Genomic DNA, 22,361 nt, shown 5'->3' with positions numbered 1-22,361 from the left:
AAAGCCTCATTTTAAATTAGCAGCTCAGCAAACCCCCACTTGTCATGTCTCACCTTAGAGTCATACCTATAGCTCATAAAAACACATTAGATATTATACATTATTTCCTCTTTATGTTTGTCGCTTTCACGAGTTTTAGCAAGATGTAGCCTTATCGCTACTCCAGGATCCTGGGAATGTGCTTTCCTTGTGTATTCTGTATACGCACCACCCGCAATCGGCAGCAAACCCGAGGACATAAAGGATGATAATCTCCTTGGAATTCCTCTGCGTTTTCTTGTAGAGATGAGGAGAGTGCTGGACAGTGGGGTTAAAGGGTCAACGGGACCAGTTTGCTGAGGCCCATCTGTCGGCCCCTGCTCTGTTTACGCACCATCTCAGGAGTGAAAGGCAAGCGTCTTGAGAGCTATCCTGTTCTCATAACATCTCAGCAGTTCATATCTGTGGAGGAGACTCAGAGGGGAGCTCGTGGTGGTCCGCGCCCAGTGACCAATGTTCTCCCTCCTATTCATCATCTGCTCGTCCGATGAGACCTGCAGACAAAACTTAATAAGCAGCAGAAAAGGGTTTGACTCAAGAGGGCTTTCAGCTTTCAGCTTTAAAGCTTAAAATTTTAAGGCTTTTTTTTAAGCAGATGAAGGCTTGAAATACATGAAAGCATGAAAGCTTCTCTTTATAAAAGGTTATTTTGAGAAACTTCCTGTCAAAACATTCACATTTATAGACTTTAAGAAACACACCGGGCTAGAAACACAACAGAGAGTTAAAACAAAAATGATGATGATAAAACAACTGACACCGACTGTATAGAACAAATTACAGGAAATTGTCCTCATCTGCATTAGTTTTAATTTAAATTTAATTTCTCCAGAAAAGGAGTTTTCATCATCTTCTTGTTTATCAGTGTGTTTCTGTTTTCTTATAAAACTACACTTGTGTTTGTGTTCAACCTTCCTTCTACAATGACACATTTCAATTTGGGGGCTTGCCAAGTATGAAATAAAATAAAAAAACTCTAACAACTCTAAGTAAATGTTCCATACCTGCCATTTTGAGCCGTTTCATTCACAAAATCTATGATTATACATTTTAATAACACCAGAGATAAGAGAAAGCGTGGCTGACTGAATATCAAATGGTGATATATATACAAAATGAGATGGTTATCCCAACCATTTGAAACTATGATACTGTATTTAGAGTGCATTTTGCCTTAACTTGTAAAAATTACAGCCCTGGCTATATATTTAAGAAGAGCTGACTACAGTCGGAAGGCAAAATGTGAAGTCTATGACCACATTAAAAAGCACTTTAATATCTGACTTCAAAGTGGCAAAGTAAGAGCACCAGGAGAAAGCACTAAAAACAAAAACAATAATTTTACAGGTCATTATAAATATTAGTTAAAATTAAAATCTGCTTTTGGGTGGATTTTTTTTTCATGTTTACTTCACCTATATAAGATTGCTGGATGATGAATGAATCAGGTAAGGATGACATGATCAATTAAAATAGTAGAAAAAAAGGTTTCTTGTTGGCTTAAACACAGTAAAAAATAATTAAAAACATCCCCTTACCATTGTTACTAAAGACCACTGTCAGAGGTCTTTAGTTAAAATGTGTTTAAATATGTTAAATTTGTATTTTTTTAACATTTGTCATGTGGTCCTGTAGAAGCCTGCTGGCAATAAATGAATAAATGAATAAATAACCTTATTTTTGTTTCCACACTTTATGTTTTAAGAACAGGTTTAAAGAAACCACATACAGCATGTTAAGCCATCCATCCATCCATCCATCCATTCGCTTCCGCTTATCGTTTTCAGGGTCGCGGGGGGGCCTATCCCAGCTGTCATAGGGCGAGAGGCGGGGTACACCCTGGACAGGTCGCCAGTCTGTTGCAGGGCTAACACATGGGTCAGACAACCATTTGCACTCACATTCACTCCCACATTCACACCTATGGGCAACTTAGATTAATCAATTAACCCATACCCACTAACTGGAGAGAGAGAGAGCCCACGCAAACACTGGGAGAAGATGCAAACTCCACACAGAAAGATCCCGGCCTGATGATGGAATTGAACTCAGGACCTTCTTGCTGTGCGGCAACAGTGCACAAACATGTTAAGCGTTGATTATATTCTGCTTGTTGACACAGCTTGAAACACCATGGCTAAATAGCCATTGTAGTTATATTTCTTGTAAGTGTGCTTAGCCCACCACCGGAGGCACACTTCCACGCATGCATGCAATCACAAAAAAAAGTGGTCAGACATTACAATGGGTGGACATAGCTACACTGGCGTCATCCATTGGTTGGGTCCCGCATTGAAACCTCCAGATAAGTGTTTCCGATGCTTCCGTTGATTAAAAAAAACTGGAAAGGATGGTCTCATTGGCTAGGGACTTGTGATTGACTGGTCCTTAGCCAATGAGGAGACCCTAGATAACCCTCATTTTTGAAATGTATGACCAAGATTTGCTAAAAAGACTTAATTTATTATGTGACTGAGCTCCTACACTCAGTGTTAAAGTATTTACAGACAAAACGTCAGAAGTCTGTTATTTTATGCAGTTAGATTTGATTGGAAGTCTTTTTGCAACCACAGCTGTCGCCCTCTGGTGGCATTCAGATAGAATGCAGGTTTAAGGTATGTCTGCGTTAGCTTAGTTTTTCCAGCCCGTAAGCTAGGTCCATGTTTTTTTGTCTCTGTGATCCACATGTACTCTTAAGCTTACTGTCTGGTATTTTTTAATAATTTACATCTCTGTAACTCAAGCGGATAATCAAGGCTTTAGCAAGCACATTTGGTTGCATTTGGGCACATTTCCTGCCTTTATGCTAAGCTAACCTACTCTATAGGTGCAACCTCTATTGTTTAATTGAATGCCATATTTCTCACAAAGAGTCACGAATTTGAAAATTTATGAACTTGTGTGTTTGTGAGGTAGAAAGCATGACTCTGGAGCTTGATGATCTTCTCTTGCAATATTATATAGATTTATTTTCAGTTTATCACTAAATTTTACTATTCTGCCTCTTGACTCTAACTCTGTGTGTGAGGCATGTTGAACAAATCAAAGTGCCTCGCTTTGTTTGCAATAACTGCATTGAAAGAGGTGATTTTTTTTTCCTAGGAAAACTGCAAGGTTCACAAACTCCAGCATTTTCAAAGGCTTATATCAGCCATACCACCAGTTTACAGTAATATATTTTAACGGGAAAAGGGATGCAATTATAAAACAGCTCTGTGAGCAATGCTCCTTACAATAATTGCATTAAGATTAAGTCGGCTCAGTTAAAAGATGCTGAGGTAACAACCCTCAAAATCTTTACTGGCAGGAATCCTCAAAAAAGGAAACAATGAGGCTAAATCTTTACAGATAACTGATTTGGAGTTGTGTAAACTGGGGAAATCCCTATTGTTGGCAGATGTACCAACAGGTCTTGAAAGTCCTAAAGGCATCTACAGTGCAAGTCTTGGCTTTATGAGCAACAGCCTGAGGAGCTCAGACGAAATATTCAAACTCCAGGCAAAAGAAAAATCACACAGGTGAGTAAAGAAACAAATTATGTCATTATGTCCACATGTGGAAAATAAGCCTAATTATGTCACCTTAATTTTAAACCATTCAGTAAGTAGCTTGTATGAAATAATAATGGAGATCGTGACAAATAGGAACATCAAAGTACTTGTGAAACATTTAGACTTGCTTTGTGTAGCCAGACTGTGAGCATGCCTGAACACGCCTGCATGAACTTTTAATAAATCTTACATTGCAGGAGGAAAACCCTTAACAGATTGATTAACTGCTGACAGCTTTATGACAAAATTACTATTGTTGCACTCGGAGCACTCATCATTAGTTAAATCAATGGTAAGACATCACCATTTATACTATACCACACTTTATAGCGTCTCTGTCAGCCCTCTCATTTGGTCCAAGTCTATCACCAGTCCACAGCAATACAACACACCAGCTCTCCTAATAGACAGTAGTTATGACAGTAGCTGTCATGTGACACCAAATAGCATTTGATATGCACATTATATCTCAGAACAATTTAAGCTACGCTTGTATAGAGCTTACACGTGTAATTTTTAAACAGGAATAGTTTACTTTAGACAGTTAAACTGGCATTAGCCAAACCGTAAAGGCAACCCTTGTAGAAACTGAGTCAATTTACCAAAGAGTACTTTTTGCAGAATCGTGTTCTGTCTCACTAGCAATATTAATGCAATTGGCAATTAATCTGCAACACAAAGTACAGTATTTTCCATAATTTGCACATGTAGATGTCATATTGGTACAGGAGCACAGGTATTTTGTTGTTTGGTGGTGGATGTGTAGTGTACACGGGTTTATCTGGTTTTTTGTATTTTTAAAATAAATAAAGCTGCCTACTGTGGCTAAACAATGGGTCATTGGGAGCTTTGATACTAATCCAAGACATAATTATGCCAACTATAAACTCAAAATAATGAGCTGAAAGATGATTAAATACTTTTCAGTCTTTTAGGGACCTGCGGAGTGTGGTAATACTTCATATTTCTCAAGCCTCGCTCTTCAAATCATTTCATCCATTGTTTATACAAAACAAAAAGGTTACTGTAGCTTTAAAATGTTGCTTTTAAGTGAAGTCAGGACATTGTAGGATTCTTCATGGGCGCAGTTTTTTTTTTTTCTTTAAACCCGAAACTTAAAAACAAGTCGGCCTTAAGAAGGTGAATATCAACAGTCTTTGAGGCAGATAAAACAAAATGGTCAGTGGAAAAACCCGCCGAACAATCCCAACTTGTCTGAGTGAAATGATTAGGCTAAATCACATTTGTTTGGCTAAAGCAGCTTAAAAGACGCATGCATCGCCAAGAGTGTAATAACACAGTGACTGGAGGGGGGCTTTAGAAATACCAGAAGTCTGACAACATAACAAACAGTTGGGTCCAATGTCCTCATTCAGTCTGTGTTCATGGTTACTGTTCATTCATATCAATTTAAAGTTTACATTAAAAAGTTAAACCGAAACCATCGCGTTCCGTCGGTGTTGCCACTGTTATTGTAATCTGCACTTGTTGTTTCTAGATCACACCTGTACAGATGTGATCAGAGGAGATCTTAGAAATATCACAAACCGTGATTTATGTTGTTCTGTACTGAAAAGAAGCTGCGTGACTCAAGATAAATGAGCTTGATAAATATTTTTGCACACTTCTTATTGTCTCATTGGTGGTGTTTTCTGATTTTTGGCTGTGCACTCACTGCGCTCACAGCGACTTTGGATCCCAGTGGATGGGTATCCCTTTCCTTTCAAAACGGTGCAATCTAATATGCCCTCAGCCCCTTCCTTCAGCAGCAGCCGCAGAGTTCCAGCAGTTAGTAACTTCATCTCATTCACATCATCTTCCACAAAAGGTGTGTCTGTTTACAAAACCCCAGCAAATGTGACACTTACAATGTCGGCAGGTACAAAGCCTCCGGCCGAGTGATCTGGGACTAGCAATGAAAGATGAAAGCGTGGACTGACACCGCTGCTGTGGAGCGCGTGTCTGGATGATGCTCTCGTCAGCCGTCAGACAGACAGGTGAACTGGGAAAGATGACCAGGAGAGCAGAACAGGGAGTATAAGGGTTGATTCTTGGCCAAGGCTGGGCTAACCGTTTGATATACTTTGATATGTGCACTCCACCTGAGCCCAGACTGTGAGTGCGAGGGGTGATAAGCAGGGACTTGTCAGGCACTTTATGGGATGCGGCGTTTGTTTATTAATCACTAGGTTCTGTGATGTGTCTCTCATCACCCCAACAGGTATAATTAAGCTTTAAAGGGCATGGGAGGCTTGATGTGTCTGCAATTCATTTTGTTTTATCTCCACGTTCCTTTTGAAGTCTCTGCTGCACGAGTAAGATGTGAGTGTACAGTGGAGGGTGTGTGCACGGAGGTGAGTAAATCTCTGCATGGTCACACAGGTTCTTGATAAAGATGTAGTCTGTGGTTCCCATGTTGCATGACCTGAACTGTCTGCTTACACGCCAGCTTGTTTAGCCTGACACGTCTTGTTTAGCCTCAGCGGATTCAGTCATTTCAAGGCTGACAGTTCAAAGGTTGTCAGTCTGTGATGGCCAGGTATTGCGGCGCTTGTATGACATCTTGGGTTCCCAGCGGGGCAGCTGCGGCAGCCTGTTTTTCAGCACAAGTATGTGACAAATGTTGAGGGGAAAATAAACAAAAAGCCATCTAGCTGTGAGCGACGTAGCCCTATTGACCGTATCAAAAGGTTAAGCAAATTGCAATATACATCAGAGGAATGTTTGAATTTCACGGGCCCTTCTCCACTTCATCTCTCCTAAAATTGATTTGTGGTGTCAAATGAGATACTTGGAGTGGGACATCATACAGGAATGTAAACACGTTCGCACTACGCCTTTCTAGCCTTAATCTTCTGGCACTTCTAAAGCATTTTGAAATCTAGCCGTTCTTTTATTCCATACAAAAATGGCTTATTTTAAATAGCCAGCTTGAGTCAGGGGAGTCTATCAAAACACCTTTGCGACTTGTAAGTAGGCCAAAGCATCGTCCGTATTGTCTGGTGTGCTTCTTCTTGATTCTCTTCCATGTGATTCCCTGTCAGGAGCAGGCAGAGGTGCGAAAAGATGAGAAGCTCACCTGTTTACTTTGGCAGTGAAGACCGAGCAGGCAAACAGCCAGTAGCTTGTCACTCTTCCCACTGGATCCTCCCGTTCTGTCCCCACGCATGTGAGTGAATCGATGCAAGCCATGCAGAAACGTTACCCGGCGTCGCACTTAACATGACGAGCACGGGTCAGGGGAACATTTCAGTACGAGCCCCTCCTGCAGGAGCTTATGTAAATTAACAGCAGTATATAAATTACATTCCAGCGGAATAAATGTGGCACTGAGAGAATGCATATCTTGGTAGATAGAGTAGATGAATATCACTGCATTTTGTTTTCCTTTCTATATCACTCGGATCCTTAACTTTACTCAAGTTCTAACTTTCTGATCACGCAACAGTTTACAAGGTGTCTATCAAAGGCTCCTGTGCACACAGTGTGCAATGGGAAATGGATTTAAGTGGTGACAATCAAAGATTTACAAGTTACTAATTCATTGTGCGCTGCAGGCAAAAAACAAAAAGACACACTCATTGTAACTTCTCATTAGTGGAAGGAAATCATGATTATAAATGTGCAGACTATTTATTATTGTAGGAATCGGGTTTATGTTGTAACCAGCGGCTTACTTTCAAATAGTAACCATCAAAGCTGAGGCTCACTTCATGAGACAGTTAATGGAAAGGAAAAACACCTGTGGCTGCACCTACCTTTGCCACAGCAGATGCAAATAAGTTTTGCTACTTTACTTTCATCCCACATGAAAATTACAACAAGAAACCAAGAGATGATGCATGTTTGGCAGTCTTTCTACATGCTTTGAAGTACATGAGTTATGGTAAGTGAGTTGCTTTCAGGAGATGTTATTTTCAGTAACTGAAATCAAATTGTTTGGTGTTGTTTGACTGGAGCTAATCACTGAACATTGTTGTGGAAAGGCAGTGTGAGCTTTGTCACGTGTGACCTGTTTTGGGGTTGCTTTTTTTTTTTTTTTATATGAGTGTATGTGTGGAGAGTAGAGGGTTAACATTTAATGAAGGGACAGAAAGATGGGGAATTACGTTAGACAAAGGTACATAGGTATACATAGTTGATGTGATGTCATGTGAACAGCCTAATCCTCTAACCCAACAGGACACTTATGTAACCATTAATTTTCTGTCAGTAACACAACGCTAAGGTAAACATGCTCTGTAATGTTTATATTTAGCAGTTTCTGTGATTTCCTGGCTTTGGTTTTGAACATTCATGCAGGTGAGGATTTTTTTTACTTTATTGCCAGACCAGTGCACGTCAGTATTGGTCCCATTACGCTACTTTAGAAGTAGGTGAAGTTGTACCTAACACATACAATCTGCTTTTTGGGGGTTTGATCAGCTCACATCTATAATCAGCATGCATCCGTATACCTGCTTTGCATTGCTGATCTCTGTATGACTGATATGTGTATAAGTGTATTTATTTGTATGGAAATGCAATAAAATAAATATATGTGGCTGTCATTACGATAGCATTACGTCTCATGCCAATTAATGCCTCTTTTGTTTGCTACTAGAGGTGTTTCCATACAATTTAAGTGTGCTAACTCATTATTTGCAAATCTATAAATCAATCAAAGCCACACTGCTTTGTGTGAAAATTTTTATATGGTTTGTGTCAATGTAATGTTGGATCCCAGGTACCTGGTCCCAAGTCCGAATTCCAGACAAGCCCCCAAATTGTTAGACTCATCAAAAGGTCCTAGGGGATGGGGAGTAACAATTTAAAAAGTGTTTACAAATAAAACTGTATTTTTTAAAGGTTTCAATTAAAGAGAAAAGTAGACTGATGTGTCCATCAAAAACCTAAAACAAAAAGTTTGCAACAAATCCTCAAAGCTGAAAAAAGTCAAATGGTTAAAAAAGAAAAGACTGTTAGTTATTAAGTAAGTAATAATTAAAATGTATTCATGTAGTGCTTTTTAAGATGAGAGCCAGTCACATAGTGCTTTACAGAGGTAATACCCTTTCTACTACAATTCTTGTTCACCCAGCGCTTTTATGTATCATTGTCACTGCACTGGGGCAATTCAGGGCACAGTTGCCCCAGTGCCCAAGGGGCAACTATTTCCTGCACAAGGATACTTTGACACATGGACTAGAGGAGCTATGATTATAGCAAATAACCCACTGTTTCTCCTGAGCTATAGCCGCCCTCAAATAAGGAAGCACTTATAACAGTGCCAGAGCTGGCTGGTGGGGCTGGCCAGCTAGTCTTCAAAGCTTTTATACTCCAATGTTGATTGCTGAGTGGAGCCTTCTGTGCACTGTCGCGTCAGGAAGTTGCATACACAGCACTACTGCATGTACCAGAGCCAGACATCTTCTTTCTCATAAAAATAAATAAATAAAAATTGCATTTGTGACTATAATACACATGGCTAGACCACGCAATCTATGATATAGCTTGTTTATTGACACAAGAGCTGTGCAGATATTTAAAAACAACCAAATCAATGTGTCTGCCACTTAAAAACTGTTGTCACTGTCCACAGACTATATTTCCCTATCTTATATCACATGTATGCTATATTCTTTTCGTGGTGTGGCTATATTCAATTGTCCTTTTATTATATCAATATAAATGCAATAAAGATAGTCCTCTCTTTGTAGCTTACAAGAAAAAATAAATACCATAAAAATTTGCAGGCCTATGTGACCTTATAAAGTTGGAAACATCACAAAAGACAACTTGTATAACCACAAACCTTAGCAATAAACTGCTCTAAATCCCTACTATATGCCTTCTGTAAAGTTGGGGAAATGAGAAGAATTAAAAAAGATGTGAAAAAGATTAATCCACTTTATAACTTGGCCCGCAGCTTGAAACGTTCAGCATACTTCTGTTGCAAGATGGGGGAAAATTAATTGTTTTTCAACAAAATTACGACGATAGTACAGACTACTTAAAATTATTGTACACTGTACTGAATTTGAATTTACTTATATTGCAATTTCATTAAATTTTTACAAAAAATGTACAAATCTGACGATGAGCAAGCACTTGGTGACAGCGGGAAGAAAGAACTCCCTTTTAACTCACAATGAGACGTCCAGCAGAACTAAGTCAGGGAAGCATAGAAAAACAAGGGCAAGGGCAAAATGTAATGCACATTTAACATATATGGCCAATCTAGAATCACATGCAAGGACATGCATGTGATTCTAGATTGGATACCCAGAGAAACCCCACAAAGGCACAGGAGAAGGCCTCCAGCAAGAGCTCTACTTCACCACCACATTTTCTACTGCATACTGATGTCTTTCAACTTTCAATTGTGACTGCAGCGTCTAATTGTACTAGAATACAAACTCTAGTTTGGGATGCAAGAGGATTCCTGAAATATTACATTCATCATGCATCTTGATCAATAGTTTATTTTACTTGTTATTGTCAATATTTTAAAGGAGTTTTTAATGATATGCATTGGCAGGTTTTATATGTGGCTCATCCTCTTATATTTCTACACCTCATCACCTTAAAGATGGATTCATTTGTAGTGGTACATGCAAGGTGGGAGGAGGATACAACGAGATCTTGTGCAGACGGGGAAAGTCCCCAATTATGTGGTAAATTTAGAGAGTGGTTGCGATATTTATTCTTAGTGCCCAAAGAACTTGGCATTTATGAGACTTGCCGCAAATGCATTCCCCGCAGCACAGGCAAACTTCAGGCTCATTGCAGCAGCTCAATCAGATGAAATAGCTGCTGCTGATGATTTATGGTGGAGTTTGGAAGAAAGTCTCCAGTAGCTCGGCTTGTTTAATGCAGGTGCCCTTTCAAAAAATGAAACAAGTTAATTAGGTTTACAGTAGCTCCTCTTTTAGAAGGTCGATGAATATGTTTTAAAATTTCCAGAGCCATGAAAAAAATACTAGAAGTTCTAAGAGTCCAAGCAGTTTATAGTTTATGTAAAATTGATGTATCTTCTACAGATGGATAGGGATCAGGAACCATTGTATGTCATGCTTTCAATCAATAATGCTTTTCTTAGCAGAAATCCTGGATTACATTGTGCCACTAAAACTCTGCAAAGGTCATTTGAGTGTGCTCTGTGCTTAAAAGGTATGATTTGACGCCACTGGATGTTCATTGTACGTAATCAGCATGGAGTCAAAATGTAAGGACAAAAAGGGAATGTACAGAAGTTGCAATGCCTCTCTCACACAGCAGGGGTGATGGGATTTTTAAGTGCCTTTGCAGGGAACAATTTATGGCCATTACGGTGGACTATTTCTAGCCATAGAGATGGATTAGGGTCAATTATTGTCCATTATGGAGAAAGATGGCCGCGCAATTCTACGAGAAATTACTGGTTCTGGCTGCAGTACATTACAGAGAAATTATCTCTTGGGCCTAAACTAAAATCTGTTGTTTTGTGACTGATTCCTTTAGTTTTGCCTGATGTTTTTTCCTCATAATGTTCTCATACTTGTGGCCTATTAAATAATATTACATATTGTGGGGATGTGTGCACTTTAAATTAAACGTTGCCTTTTTTTTTTCCTTTTTCCTTTTCTCTTTATTTATTTATTTATTTAATTTTTGCAGGTCAAAGGAGCCTACTCAGGTAGGCTATGATGATTATAAGATTATATGATATAAGATTATATGATGCTATGATGATATAAGATGCTCAGTTGGTACTAAGGGCCCCAAAGTGTGCCAAAAAATATCCCCCACTGTTACACCACCAGCAACAGCCTGAACTGTGGATACAAGGCAGGATGGATTGATGAATTTGGACCCTACCAAAGCTGAAATCAAATCAAACCAGGCACCATGTTTCCTATGTTCTGTTGTCCCTATTTTGGTGAGTGAATTGTTGTCTCAGTTTCCTGTTCTTAGTTGAACAGAGGGCCGTCAGATATGGTCTTCAGCTGCTTTAGCCCATCTGACCTGTCATTTAATCAGAGATGCTCGTCTGATCACCTGTAACTGAGTGTATGCAACACAAAAACACTTTCAATTTACCTTTTGTTGGATTAAATTGTAAAAAAAATCAGCTTTCAATTTACCTCTGAGTCCATAAAATCAGAGGTTGCTATCTAAATATAATGTTTTTATTGGTCTCTCACTGTCTGTTTGGTTGTTTTTTAAGAGGGTATTTTTAAATATAACACTTCCAATATTATTATTACAGTTATTTAATGCTTTTCCTATACTCCGTGGTCCTGACCCATACAGTAAACTTTTTCCAATAAGCAAACCCTTTACAGCCACCCCCCCCCCCCCCCCCCTCCTGCTTTCAATATGTTTATGTCTAAATAATGGAGAAGAATCGGGAAATAGAGGGTGAGCTCCTATTATTCCTGGCATTAGAGCTCTGCAGTGGCTGTCATCTTGCCAGAGCTCAGGCTGGCAGTCAGCACAAACTGGAGGTTACTGAGAGAAGTCCCTGCCAGCTGCCAGGGTTGGGGGTGGGGGGGTTGAATGCCACCATACCCTCCAGCAAATATTAATCAAAATCCCCGATCAATAACTTCTCAAGTGCTAATAAGCACTGGCAAGTTTCATGATATGTGAGCCCCTTCATCATTTCAACTACTGGGAGATTTATTGGAAATCCATTGTTAGGTCCAAAGTATGAGGTAATGTAGCACTTAGTAAATGAAGTAAAACCCAAAGCCCGGGGTGATTTGTATTTCATTTACAAAGAACATGTCTAATCATTAGTAGCTCCATCTCTCTGAAAAGCAACCAAACTGCCGTAATGATGGCTGTGTTCTTTTATGGCTTACTTACTCAGCAATGTCACAGGAGATAACAGCAACCGGTAAAGCCTCGCTGTCCTCCACTCCAGGCTGGTTCACTCCAAAAGAGCCATGGGGGACTCCTACGCACCATGGAGTGATTAAAGTCATGTTAGGGAAGCATTATGGGTCAAGTCATAAAGTAATTTGATTTCTGTCCCCCTACACTGTCTCCTATCAAAGTGATTGGTCTCCTGGTCATCTCACTGGCTGACATAATTGTTAATTAACCATTATGGGCTGCCCTCTCTCATCTATATCTCACAGCAATTACTCATTTGACAACAATGCAGTATATCACAGTGCATGATGTTTGGACACAGACCAGTTTTATGAGTACGAATCAACCTGATATTTTGAAAATGCTGTGCATTTACTCACACGTATGGATTCTTATTTACCCAAATATTAACTAGCATCAAGCTCACGATTGTCTTGCTGCTTCACTTAACGCCAAGACATATGCACAAGCACTGCAGAGCTGACAGATTTAGTAGTGTTTTCAACCAGCTATTGGTGTAAATTTGCAAACTAGTCCTTGACACTGGTTTTCCCTTTTTTCAAACTAACCCCTGAAGTCATCAGCTCACTGCACGTCAAGGCGAGCTGTCTATTTAAAAATACCACAGATCAGGTAAAGAGGTCTAGGGGGAAGAAAGTTAAATAAAAAGCTCTTTAAAATGGTATTCATAGAGAAAAAGACAAACAATGCCGCGTTGAAAATAAAAGCATGCTCTAAAGTCCATTCTGATGACAGTTGGAAGAATGCGGGCTTTATGGGGGACTTGAGCCCCATCTATGCTGTATCTTTTAAGCGTGATTATTTACTTAAAACAACAAACCAAATCTCCAAGTCTGGCACTGTGGACGATGGCCCTTTGATTGAGCTCTGAGCTTGAATTCTTAACTAATAAATTGTTCCGTGCCTTTGTCTGGGGCATTAGCAGCAGTAGTCTACGTTTTTCTTGTCCTAATCTCAAGAATGTGGCAGCCTCTTGAGAAGCTCAGGGGTTTCCTCCTCTCCCAGAGCCAGTGTCTTCACTTTGTTTTCTTAGAGGACTCCCTGGATTGACAGGCCTCACCGTTAGCCCTCTCCTCGGCCATCTGTTTTCAACGATTCTGACTGAGCACATCAAAGTCAATCAGTGCTGCAAAGCATTTTAAAAGTCGTACCCCCCCCCCCCCCCCCCCCTCCTTGTATGTGAGAAATAAAGCAAACTTTTCATCAGTTTCACAAAAAGACAGACAGTTTGTACTGTGCGTGTTTGTGTGTATGGTTTCAGTGTAAGGGTGACCTGGGAGGGATCCGTGAGCTCACAGGACAGGTATGAGCAGCTTAGCTTTGTTCAGTGCCTACTCTGACGACAGCTCGGTGAGTCACCTAGACACACTCACCTAGGCTAACCTCCTTTGGTCAGGTTCCAACTAATGACAACTCTCTGACAATAAAATAATCATTAGTGAGACTGAGATGCACAGTCTTCAAAGAGAGAGACTTGTCTTTGTGTGGTGATGGAAGGACAATGACTTAGAAGACTTTGTGAGCAGTGGTGGAGGAAGTATCAAAAGCTTTTGTTTTGATTAAAAAAATATCCGGCATAAAATCTTGAAAAATTGTGTTCATCCTAAACATACAGACACCTTCACATGTGCGCTAAGGCCACAATAATACAGGTTTTCCTCATTAAAACTAATTCTTACACTTTGTTTGCACATGCTAATGCAGTGTTGTTGAAATGTCACTATTGTATGTAATCTATCATAGTTTGTGTCTTGCCCTGTTTATGGTCTTTCTATGCTTTTTTTTTTTTTTGCTAGACCCCCAAGCAGTCACAGCTGATGGCTACCCCTCCATAGAGGTCTCTTCCTTTTAAAAGGAAGTTTTTCCTCCCCACTCTCGCTAGGTGGTTCTTTTGCCTATTGCTGTGAACTGGTTGTATATAAATAAAAAATATATAATAATACAAATAATAAATGATATAAATATATTTTTTAATCAATCTATATTTGTTTTCTGATAATGGCAATAAAAATGTTCAAAAGACACCAACATCACAATCACAGATGAGAAGTCAGTAATAACTGATATAGATATAGTACATGATATTCACTGCAATATAAAAAAATTACCCATTTACAGTTGTTGTTGCGCAGTTGTTGTACTTGGATGTAAATGTGTTCATTTCATAGGCGGTGGGGGATTATGAGGATTGGTTTTAGAGCCAGCTGTATTTGAATCTGCAGTTTCCAGCACTTCCACAGCCCCAGAGGGACTTGAGAAGATATCAACTAAAAACCAAAAGGGTAAAAATGATCACTTACTATAGCTGTCGTACTTTATTCTTTAAGGAAATAAGGTAGGAAGGTTAAAGCGAAGGTGGAGTGAATTGTTGGATTCGATTCTGGTTTCTGGTTGCTCAGTAGATTATATAACTTGCTCATTAGTTTTCTCAGTGGCTCAAGTGAGAACATGTAAATTCAATAAGCTTAGATTAAATCACCGGAGGAAAAAAAATCACAGAAGTCTGGACTGCAAATAATACAGTACTTACAGTAATACCGTAAATGTAAGCTGCTCAGATTCCACTGCTATTTATGTGATAAAATATTCATCACAAATCCTAAAACACGAATAGCGTTAGAGGTACTTGCGATATTGAACATATTCCTGTATTGTGCAGTTATTAATTAACCACACAAAGTTGAATCCGTGCCGTTTTAGTTTAGAAACTATCGACAGCCAATCAGAGGCACTGATGGGGCTGAGTCTTTGGTTGCTCTGGCGATGCGGAGGGCGGGGACTGGTAACCCGGTAACCACCGAAACACTGCTGATAGGATGGCATTGCGGAAGGTTTGGGTTTTAATTTCAGCTCCTTTTCACCCAGATTTGTGATATTATTTAAACAAAACATTGTAGTTTGCTAATCTGAAAATGTAGTTTTCTTCTACTTCTTTGGTCCTTAGACTTTGACAGACTTCATTAGCTGAAGACTTGAAACTGGGCACAGTGGTTGACAAAATTTCTCCTTTCTGTGGCTTTCTGTAGCTCCATACGGGATAAATAAATAAATAAATAAATAAATAGATAAATATATATATATATATATATATATATATATATATATATATATATATATATATATATATATATATATACATATACATATATATATATATATATGATGTCTATGTAATTTCTGGATTACCTAATAATCATTTCCTCATGCATTTTGCTGTTATTGTAGACAGTATAGCTCACAGTGTATTCATTTTTGTTTATAGCTTTGTGCTCATCCTCACTGAGATAAATAATTCTGCATTCGCTGCTTTTGCCCAGCTATGCATTTACTGAATGTAACTGCAGCAGTTCACATATTTTACAGAACTTAAAATCCAATGCAAGCAGCAAATTGGTAATCACCTCAGCTGCTTTCCAAGACCACATAATGCGAAGCCTGCTGCATCCAGATTTCTCACTTTCTGACCCTTTGCGGAGACACAGTAGAGGCAAACATCCCCAGGTGAGAGAAGGAGTGGAAGAAAGGGATCTGCAAAGGCGACATGAGCAAGAAGAGAGAGAATACGTGCTTGACCCTGCTCCACCGCCGTTAACTTTAGGTAGAACAAACAGTTGGGGATTTTAGGAAGACTAGGATATGAATTATAACTATTACTTCAAGTAATTTTTATTTTATTTTTTTATAGCTCAAAAGTTAGGTTTGGTGGCCTCCCCTAGAGAAAGACTGACAGAGGATGAGTGGACCCGGGTCAAAGAAAGGTCCGTTCAGCAGGAGGAATCAGCTCAGCCCTGTGCAATATGCAGGGAGGAGTTTCAACTCCAGCCTCAGGTACTCCCCAACACAGTGGCTCCTCTTAATTCCCTGTGTGGGAGCTCTTTTTCCCCCCTTTTCTTCTTACTTTTTTTTTTTTTTACTGTATTCTGTGTCTGGCCTCAGGGAAGCCTGTGTTTCCCTACACACACACACAGACAAACACACGCACAACCACACACACACACACATGGAAACACAAAGCATCCCCCTCGCCCCCTCCTTCTCCCCTGCAGTTCCTGTATGTTCTAATCTGTGTAGACAACTGTACAAATTTACCCATACTGCCTTGGAACTCAACTGTGACGTGATGATGTAGCAATCAGTGTGTTACTGTGAGGGTCATTCGGTCTTTTACACCTTTCCGATCCCCTTTTAAGATGCCAATCTCCTCAAGAATGCGGGACCAGAATAGACGCCTTCACAAAGAACAGTTGCCATAGATGCGCGTGTAAATATTAGTTTGACTCAGGGGGAGGGAAAAAAAAGTTAATTAGAGCCTGCTAACAAGGGAAAGTGACAAGAGGGAATCTTTGTTGATCTGGCATTTTCTTGAAAGCCTTCATATTGTAACGATTGCAATTGTGCTGCAAATCTTATGTTGCATTCCAGCGTTAATGTGACACTTGAAAATGCTTACGACAGCAGTTGTTGTGAATCGTTCGTGTGGATTGAAGCATTTGCTCCTCTCTGCAGCTGATAATGTTTTGATACTTACCGCGAATTGTTTGCAACACTGCAGGAATAAAATAGCAAGAGCTCTTCTGCTTCCCAAATGTTTTATTTCACTTCTATATTGTGTGTCTGATGGCAAAGTGCAGCCTGAAGCTTTAGAGCGTAGAGAGAGAGAGATGTGAAATCTCTCTCTCTCTGGTCTAATGGCTTGTCGAGCTCCTGGAAATTGTACACTGCAGGGGGCCCTTTCACTGGTGATGGAGTGTGTTGGTCAGGCCAAAAACAATGGGAAATCAATACGCCTCCCCCCTTGCCCTCTAGAGACCTGAGTAAACTGGTTTGTGTGCCCAGCCCCATAGCTTCAGTGCTCTACTTTCAGGCAATAAAGGAGTCCCTCTTACAGGAAGGCTATAGTCCAGGTCCCAGTTGGCCCACTGGGGGTCATGCTGACTCCTTCTATCCTCTTGGTAAATAACAGTGAAAGGCAGATACAGGTGATCACATATGTGCTTGAATACACACAGATTTAGCATGGCTTAAACCTCACAGCCACACACTGTATGTGTTCATAATGCAATCAAGCTTTCCTTAAAACCAATGTGCATTCAGCATCCTTCAGGCTGGAGACAAGTCAGTACCATATATTCAGTCCAACCGGGGAATCTGAGCTGAACATTTTAGGTCAAGATTTTTGATCTTTTTTTCTTTTTCTTTGCATGTTTTCCTTACTGTTCTTTTCAGGTTTTGCTATCCTGCTCTCACGTTTTCCACCGAGCGTGTCTGCAGGCCTTTGAGAGGTTTTCTGGGCGGAAGCGCTGCCCGCTGTGCAGAAGGGAGCCATATGAAACACGTGTCATCAGCGATGCAGCTCGCCTTTTCCAACATCGGTGTGCCACCAGGTAGGGGCGATAAGCTAGTAATATATCTTTAGAGAAATATATATATATCGGCAACACTCGCTGGAATTTGGATGTGTTGTTACATGGGTGTCTTGTCATGTGATGTGTATGTTCAGGATACAAGCTTACTGGCGAGGTTACATGGCTCGTAAATGGTACAGAACTATCAAGAAAACCATCTGCCCAAAAGACAAAAGGCTGAGACGTCAGTTTTTCGAATCAAGGGTGAGATAAACACGGCAGGGATGACATCACAATGATCCCAGCAAACAAACATAAGATCACATCGCAGGGCGTCAAGCCTCCATTTTTTATTTATTTCTTTCCACATTTAACTCGGACATTCTTTGACTGTGTAGCTGGTCAAATAATGGCCGTGATGACTATCACATATTGAGGGTTCAGACGTGGGTTTCAGGGACTCGCTGACCCCAGTGCTAGCACACACACACACGCACACTTCTTCACCTGCTCTCACCCTCTTGAGCTCCTTTGATCTTTTGTGAATCATACACTGTTTGTCCACGAATGTGAAGAGAGTTTTGTGTTTTAGTCAAACAGTCTGGACATTCCTGGGTCAACACAACTGCACCAGGTCTCGTGTGTATGCTTGGGTTGCTTTTTCTTTATGTCTGGTGTGTGTATGTGTGTGTTCAGTCCTGTCACTGGGTAATATGGAAGAAGGGGAAGAGGAGAGGGAGGTGAAAATGTCTTTGGATGCTTGATGCAGTTTGTGATATGTTGAAAGCTAAGGCGGACTCGATAAGAGGTCATTTTTACAAACCCCTGACCACTGATCTCGTAATCTGTCAGGGAATGGGGTCGTTTGACTCTGAAGCTGTGTCGCTTTCATGACGGCTCTCAGGAAAAGGGAACATTGCCACCTAGTGAACCTCCCCCAGCTAAGGCCTTGAATGACCAAAGGCTAAACGGGTCACCATTTTTCTTTACCAAACATCTGTTTGCAGAGTAACCCCTCGTGAAAATTCATCCAGCGGCCATTGTTTGTAATAGATAAAGCTCCAATGCACGTATGTTTTTATGTCTCTATGGAGTGTTGCAATCATGCAAAGTGCTCCTTTCCTTCCAAGAGGCTGATTAAGCACAAGTGACAAATGCGTGAGGGCCACACTTACAATGTGTCGTAAGGGTCACAGTGTCCCACCCATCCCCCTGTCCGTCTCCATCTTCTCGCCTATAAAGCGTCCCTACAGCTGTCACATAAACAAAGACACAGCCTTTACTGAGGCAATTAACTCTGTTCTAACACATTAGACCACATCCATGTGCACATTCTCAGGATGGAGTCAGCTGTATCAGCTACTCTACATTCAAGTTGTGTGATTCAGTGGTTGTGGGTGGTCATGAGATTGTCTCATATCTTTTGTCACACCGAGGATGATCTTCAAGAGCCGCGCACCGCAGCGCTGACAGGTCTGATTGACTTGATTTTCAAGAGGGAGACTTATTTGCTTAGCTGACTGTAATGCAAACAGGCGTGTTAGCGCTGAGCCGGGACCTGTATGAGTGGGAGAAACCTATTCTTTCGGTTTTTCCTTATGATAACACACGGCAATAAAGCATCTTTGTATCATGAAGCTACAGGTGTTCCTGAAGGTGTTCCTCAGAAAAAAACACTGACAACAACAGGCCAGTTTCAGAACTCTTATCAGCTTATCCAGATGTCCAGCTTTCAATTTTCGTCCTGTTTCGGAGGTCCGACCCTGAGTCAACACATTACCTCGAGACAGTTCCGACAACTACGTGGATTGCTGTGAGATAACGTAGCGTGCCCCCCTCCCCACTCTCTTGTCTGCATCGACTGTGGAGCGAGGCAAAGTTCATCAGAGGCTGAGCTGTTTGCATTGACTGTCGAAAAAAAGTCCGCCAGCCACATAAAACCCTCCATCCGAATGCTTAACAGTTGTTTAATTAGTGATAAAAGCCTAGCTGTAAAGCAATTCTGATGTCACTGTGGCAGGCTAAGGGATAAGGTTTGTATTTGTGCATGTATGAAAGCAGGTGCTGGGCCAAACGCTCCTCTGCTGTTAACGCACTTACAAATTATTCTTACTTTTGCGAGGTGCACAGACCAATAGTGTGACTGTCTTATGTGATTAAGTGAATCGCTGGAGGTTTAAGACTATTGATCAAACAAGACGAGATTTTAAACACATCACCCCGAGCTTGAGGAAGGTCTGATAAAAATTTCTGCAGAACATCAAATCGCTTGTAGCCTGCACGAAGACACGATAGTTGTTGAACTAGTTAAAATATTCAAATCAGAAGGCTTTAAATGAATGTACAGCCTCTTCATATTTTCATTGAGTATGTTTTAATTGTTGCCTAGCAACAGCTGCTGTAAATGGGAGAAGACAGATGAATTCTGTGTAGATAGACATCAAAATAATAATTTAAAAAAGACTTTAAAATGGTCAAACTGACAATTGAATAGCTGACTAAATGCTTCAGAGAGAGGAGTGAAGACGCTGTATTTAAAGTCCACATCCCTCTTTGGAAAATGTTGCCCACACACCAAATAATATCCAAAATAGAAGAATTTGTGGGGCATGCGGGTAGGCTATGTTTTACTTGGTTTAAATGCTGCTTCTTCACAGTAGTATTCTTGTGAAGTGATACTGAATTTTTAAGTAGTTAAATTTAAAGTAGTTAAATCACACTGGACTCAGTCTGTGTTGTCTATGTATCGAAAAGGAAAGCTCAATTTCACCTGAATAGACAGAAAACCGACCATGACATGTGATATATTCCATCTAGCTGAGAAAGATAAAGTCATGCTGGTTAAGCTGATCCAGAAATATGGCTTTGGAACAAATATCAAGAAATCAGAAGTTGCTTTAGAAAAGAGGAGTTCGTATTCAGTCGTTTAGATTGAACAATTACTATGCAATTGGTTTGACTGAGTGTCTGCCCAGACGGTGTGTAGCAGTTTGCGTGTGCGTCTGGTGTATGAAGCAGAAAAAAGTGTAAGTGATATGTGTGTTTCCATGTTTCCCAGCACCCTCTTCCTTTTTTTTTACTGGTTTCCATTAATTCTCCATGCTAGTGGGAGATGTGACTGTATCGATCTGGCTGTTTAACAACTGCACCCTGTCAGCGTGCCTCAGCCATTACAATACACGCACACATACACACACAAACACAATTAGCCTTCGCCGAAAACACGACTCTATTGTGCGGCTGAATGAAAACGTTCGCATCCTTTGTGCCGCTAAAATGGTTTTTCTAATTAGTTGCAGGAGTTGAATGACAGCTTTGTCCGATACTGTCACACCGACACGGAGGCTTTTCTGAGTGATATCGACCGCTCGCTGTCATCAAGCAGACGAGTGTTCCAGCAGCTGGAGAGAAAGAGCGTCTCCGAACCTCAGGAGAACGATTGGGACCGAATAAAGAGCCAGGTCAGGGGGCGAGATACACTAGAAGCCGCTTGTATCATTAAACAAGGCTCCATAAAAATATCTAATCCGGGTCTGATTCTTCTTCCAGCCTTGCCTTTCCCTTGACAAGTCAATGCTTGCAAGGGGACCACAGCATCACAGCTGCAATACAGAAAGTACATATCTCTCAGAGGTGATCATTCATTTTTACCAAATGAATGTGAGTGAGTAGGCTAATAATCCTCTGTGTTTATCAAAAAACACGAGCAAGTCTGATGATGCACGGCAGGCTTTTCATCACCTGGCCTACTGCGGAGGAACTGAAAAGACATTAAGATTTGCTGTTCCTTAAGGCCCCATTGTTGGCTTTCATTGCAGTCAGTGCCATTTTTCCATAGAGGGAGTGGGGTGTGTGCAAAGAAGATGTCTGTTTTTTTTCTTTATCTGGTGTGAAAAGGTTGAGCACAAGGCAGGAGTGGCTCAGCCTTGACATGAAGCATCAAACGCTGAATGCGCTTTCAACACATGCCTTGCACCTTTTTCACGGGTACAAACTCTATAAACTGGCGTGCAGCTCGTTATGAAACATTAAACAGCGGGCGCATGCTGGCCCTTAAATACAGGAAGCTTGCCTTTGGTTAATCATTGGTGAATCCATGCATGTGATGCTTTGTTTTGTATAAGGATCGCTGATAAACGCGTTATTGCTTCGTGTCCGATCAAACCTGTCAGGTTCTGCCAACAGAACCTCAGTGTCCTCTTATTGTGCAGGTACATATTAAGGCAAGTTCAAGAGAATTCATGTGATTTACTTCAAACTCTTACAGGTTATCCAGAGAGGTGTGTGGGACTGCCCCATTTGCCTGACTGCACTAAGCAACCTCAGCCTCCCGACAGTATCGGCGAGATCCAACCATCAACAGCGGAGACCAACCGTGCTCCTGTCCTGTTCCCACCTTTTCCACCAGCTCTGTCTTGAGGCCTTTGAGGCCTTCTCTGCAGATAGTAGACCTTTGTGTCCACTGTGCAGATCTGCGTACCACAAAAAACCTATCTAATAGGGTGGAGAAGGCAATCTGGATGACTCCATGTGGGTCGCTTAATATAAAATCAGAATTAGCTGT

The 22,361-nt window shown here is 40.7% G+C and overlaps 1 protein-coding gene and 1 long non-coding RNA gene across 3 annotated transcripts; one reads left to right on the top strand and one right to left on the bottom strand.

Moving 5' to 3' along the window:
- Window positions 1–1,867: 1,867 nt before the first annotated feature.
- LOC309714544 lies at window positions 1,868–3,928 on the bottom strand. The gene is made up of 3 exons (XR_014278963.1): window positions 3,914–3,928; window positions 1,996–2,101; window positions 1,868–1,906 (listed from the first exon to the last, which is right to left on the bottom strand). It is a non-coding gene; the product is annotated as an uncharacterized lncRNA (long non-coding RNA).
- Window positions 3,929–11,471: 7,543 nt separating this feature from the next.
- On the top strand, window positions 11,472–22,295 carry rnf32 (ring finger protein 32; the record flags this gene model as incomplete). 2 transcript variants are annotated; one of them, XM_082547090.1, is made up of 7 exons in its annotated part: window positions 11,472–11,490; window positions 15,816–16,050; window positions 16,138–16,280; window positions 17,679–17,836; window positions 17,953–18,061; window positions 21,091–21,258; window positions 22,065–22,295. In XM_082547090.1, the coding sequence occupies exons 2-7, from the start codon at window positions 15,879–15,881 to the stop codon at window positions 22,293–22,295; spliced, it is 981 nt and encodes a 326-aa protein (XP_082403216.1). In that variant the 5' UTR covers window positions 11,472–11,490; window positions 15,816–15,878. The 2 variants fall into 2 exon arrangements, with proteins under 2 accessions (XP_082403216.1, XP_082403215.1); XM_082547089.1 differs by lacking the exon at window positions 11,472–11,490 and adding an exon at window positions 15,227–15,283.
- Between the last annotated feature and the right edge of the window lie 66 nt (window positions 22,296–22,361).

The sequence above is a fragment of the Aulonocara stuartgranti genome (genome assembly GCF_965226115.1).
Source record: "Aulonocara stuartgranti genome assembly, chromosome: 9".
NCBI classification, from domain to species: domain Eukaryota; kingdom Metazoa; phylum Chordata; class Actinopteri; order Cichliformes; family Cichlidae; genus Aulonocara; species Aulonocara stuartgranti.
This window is presented reverse-complemented; position numbering and strand designations above follow the sequence as displayed.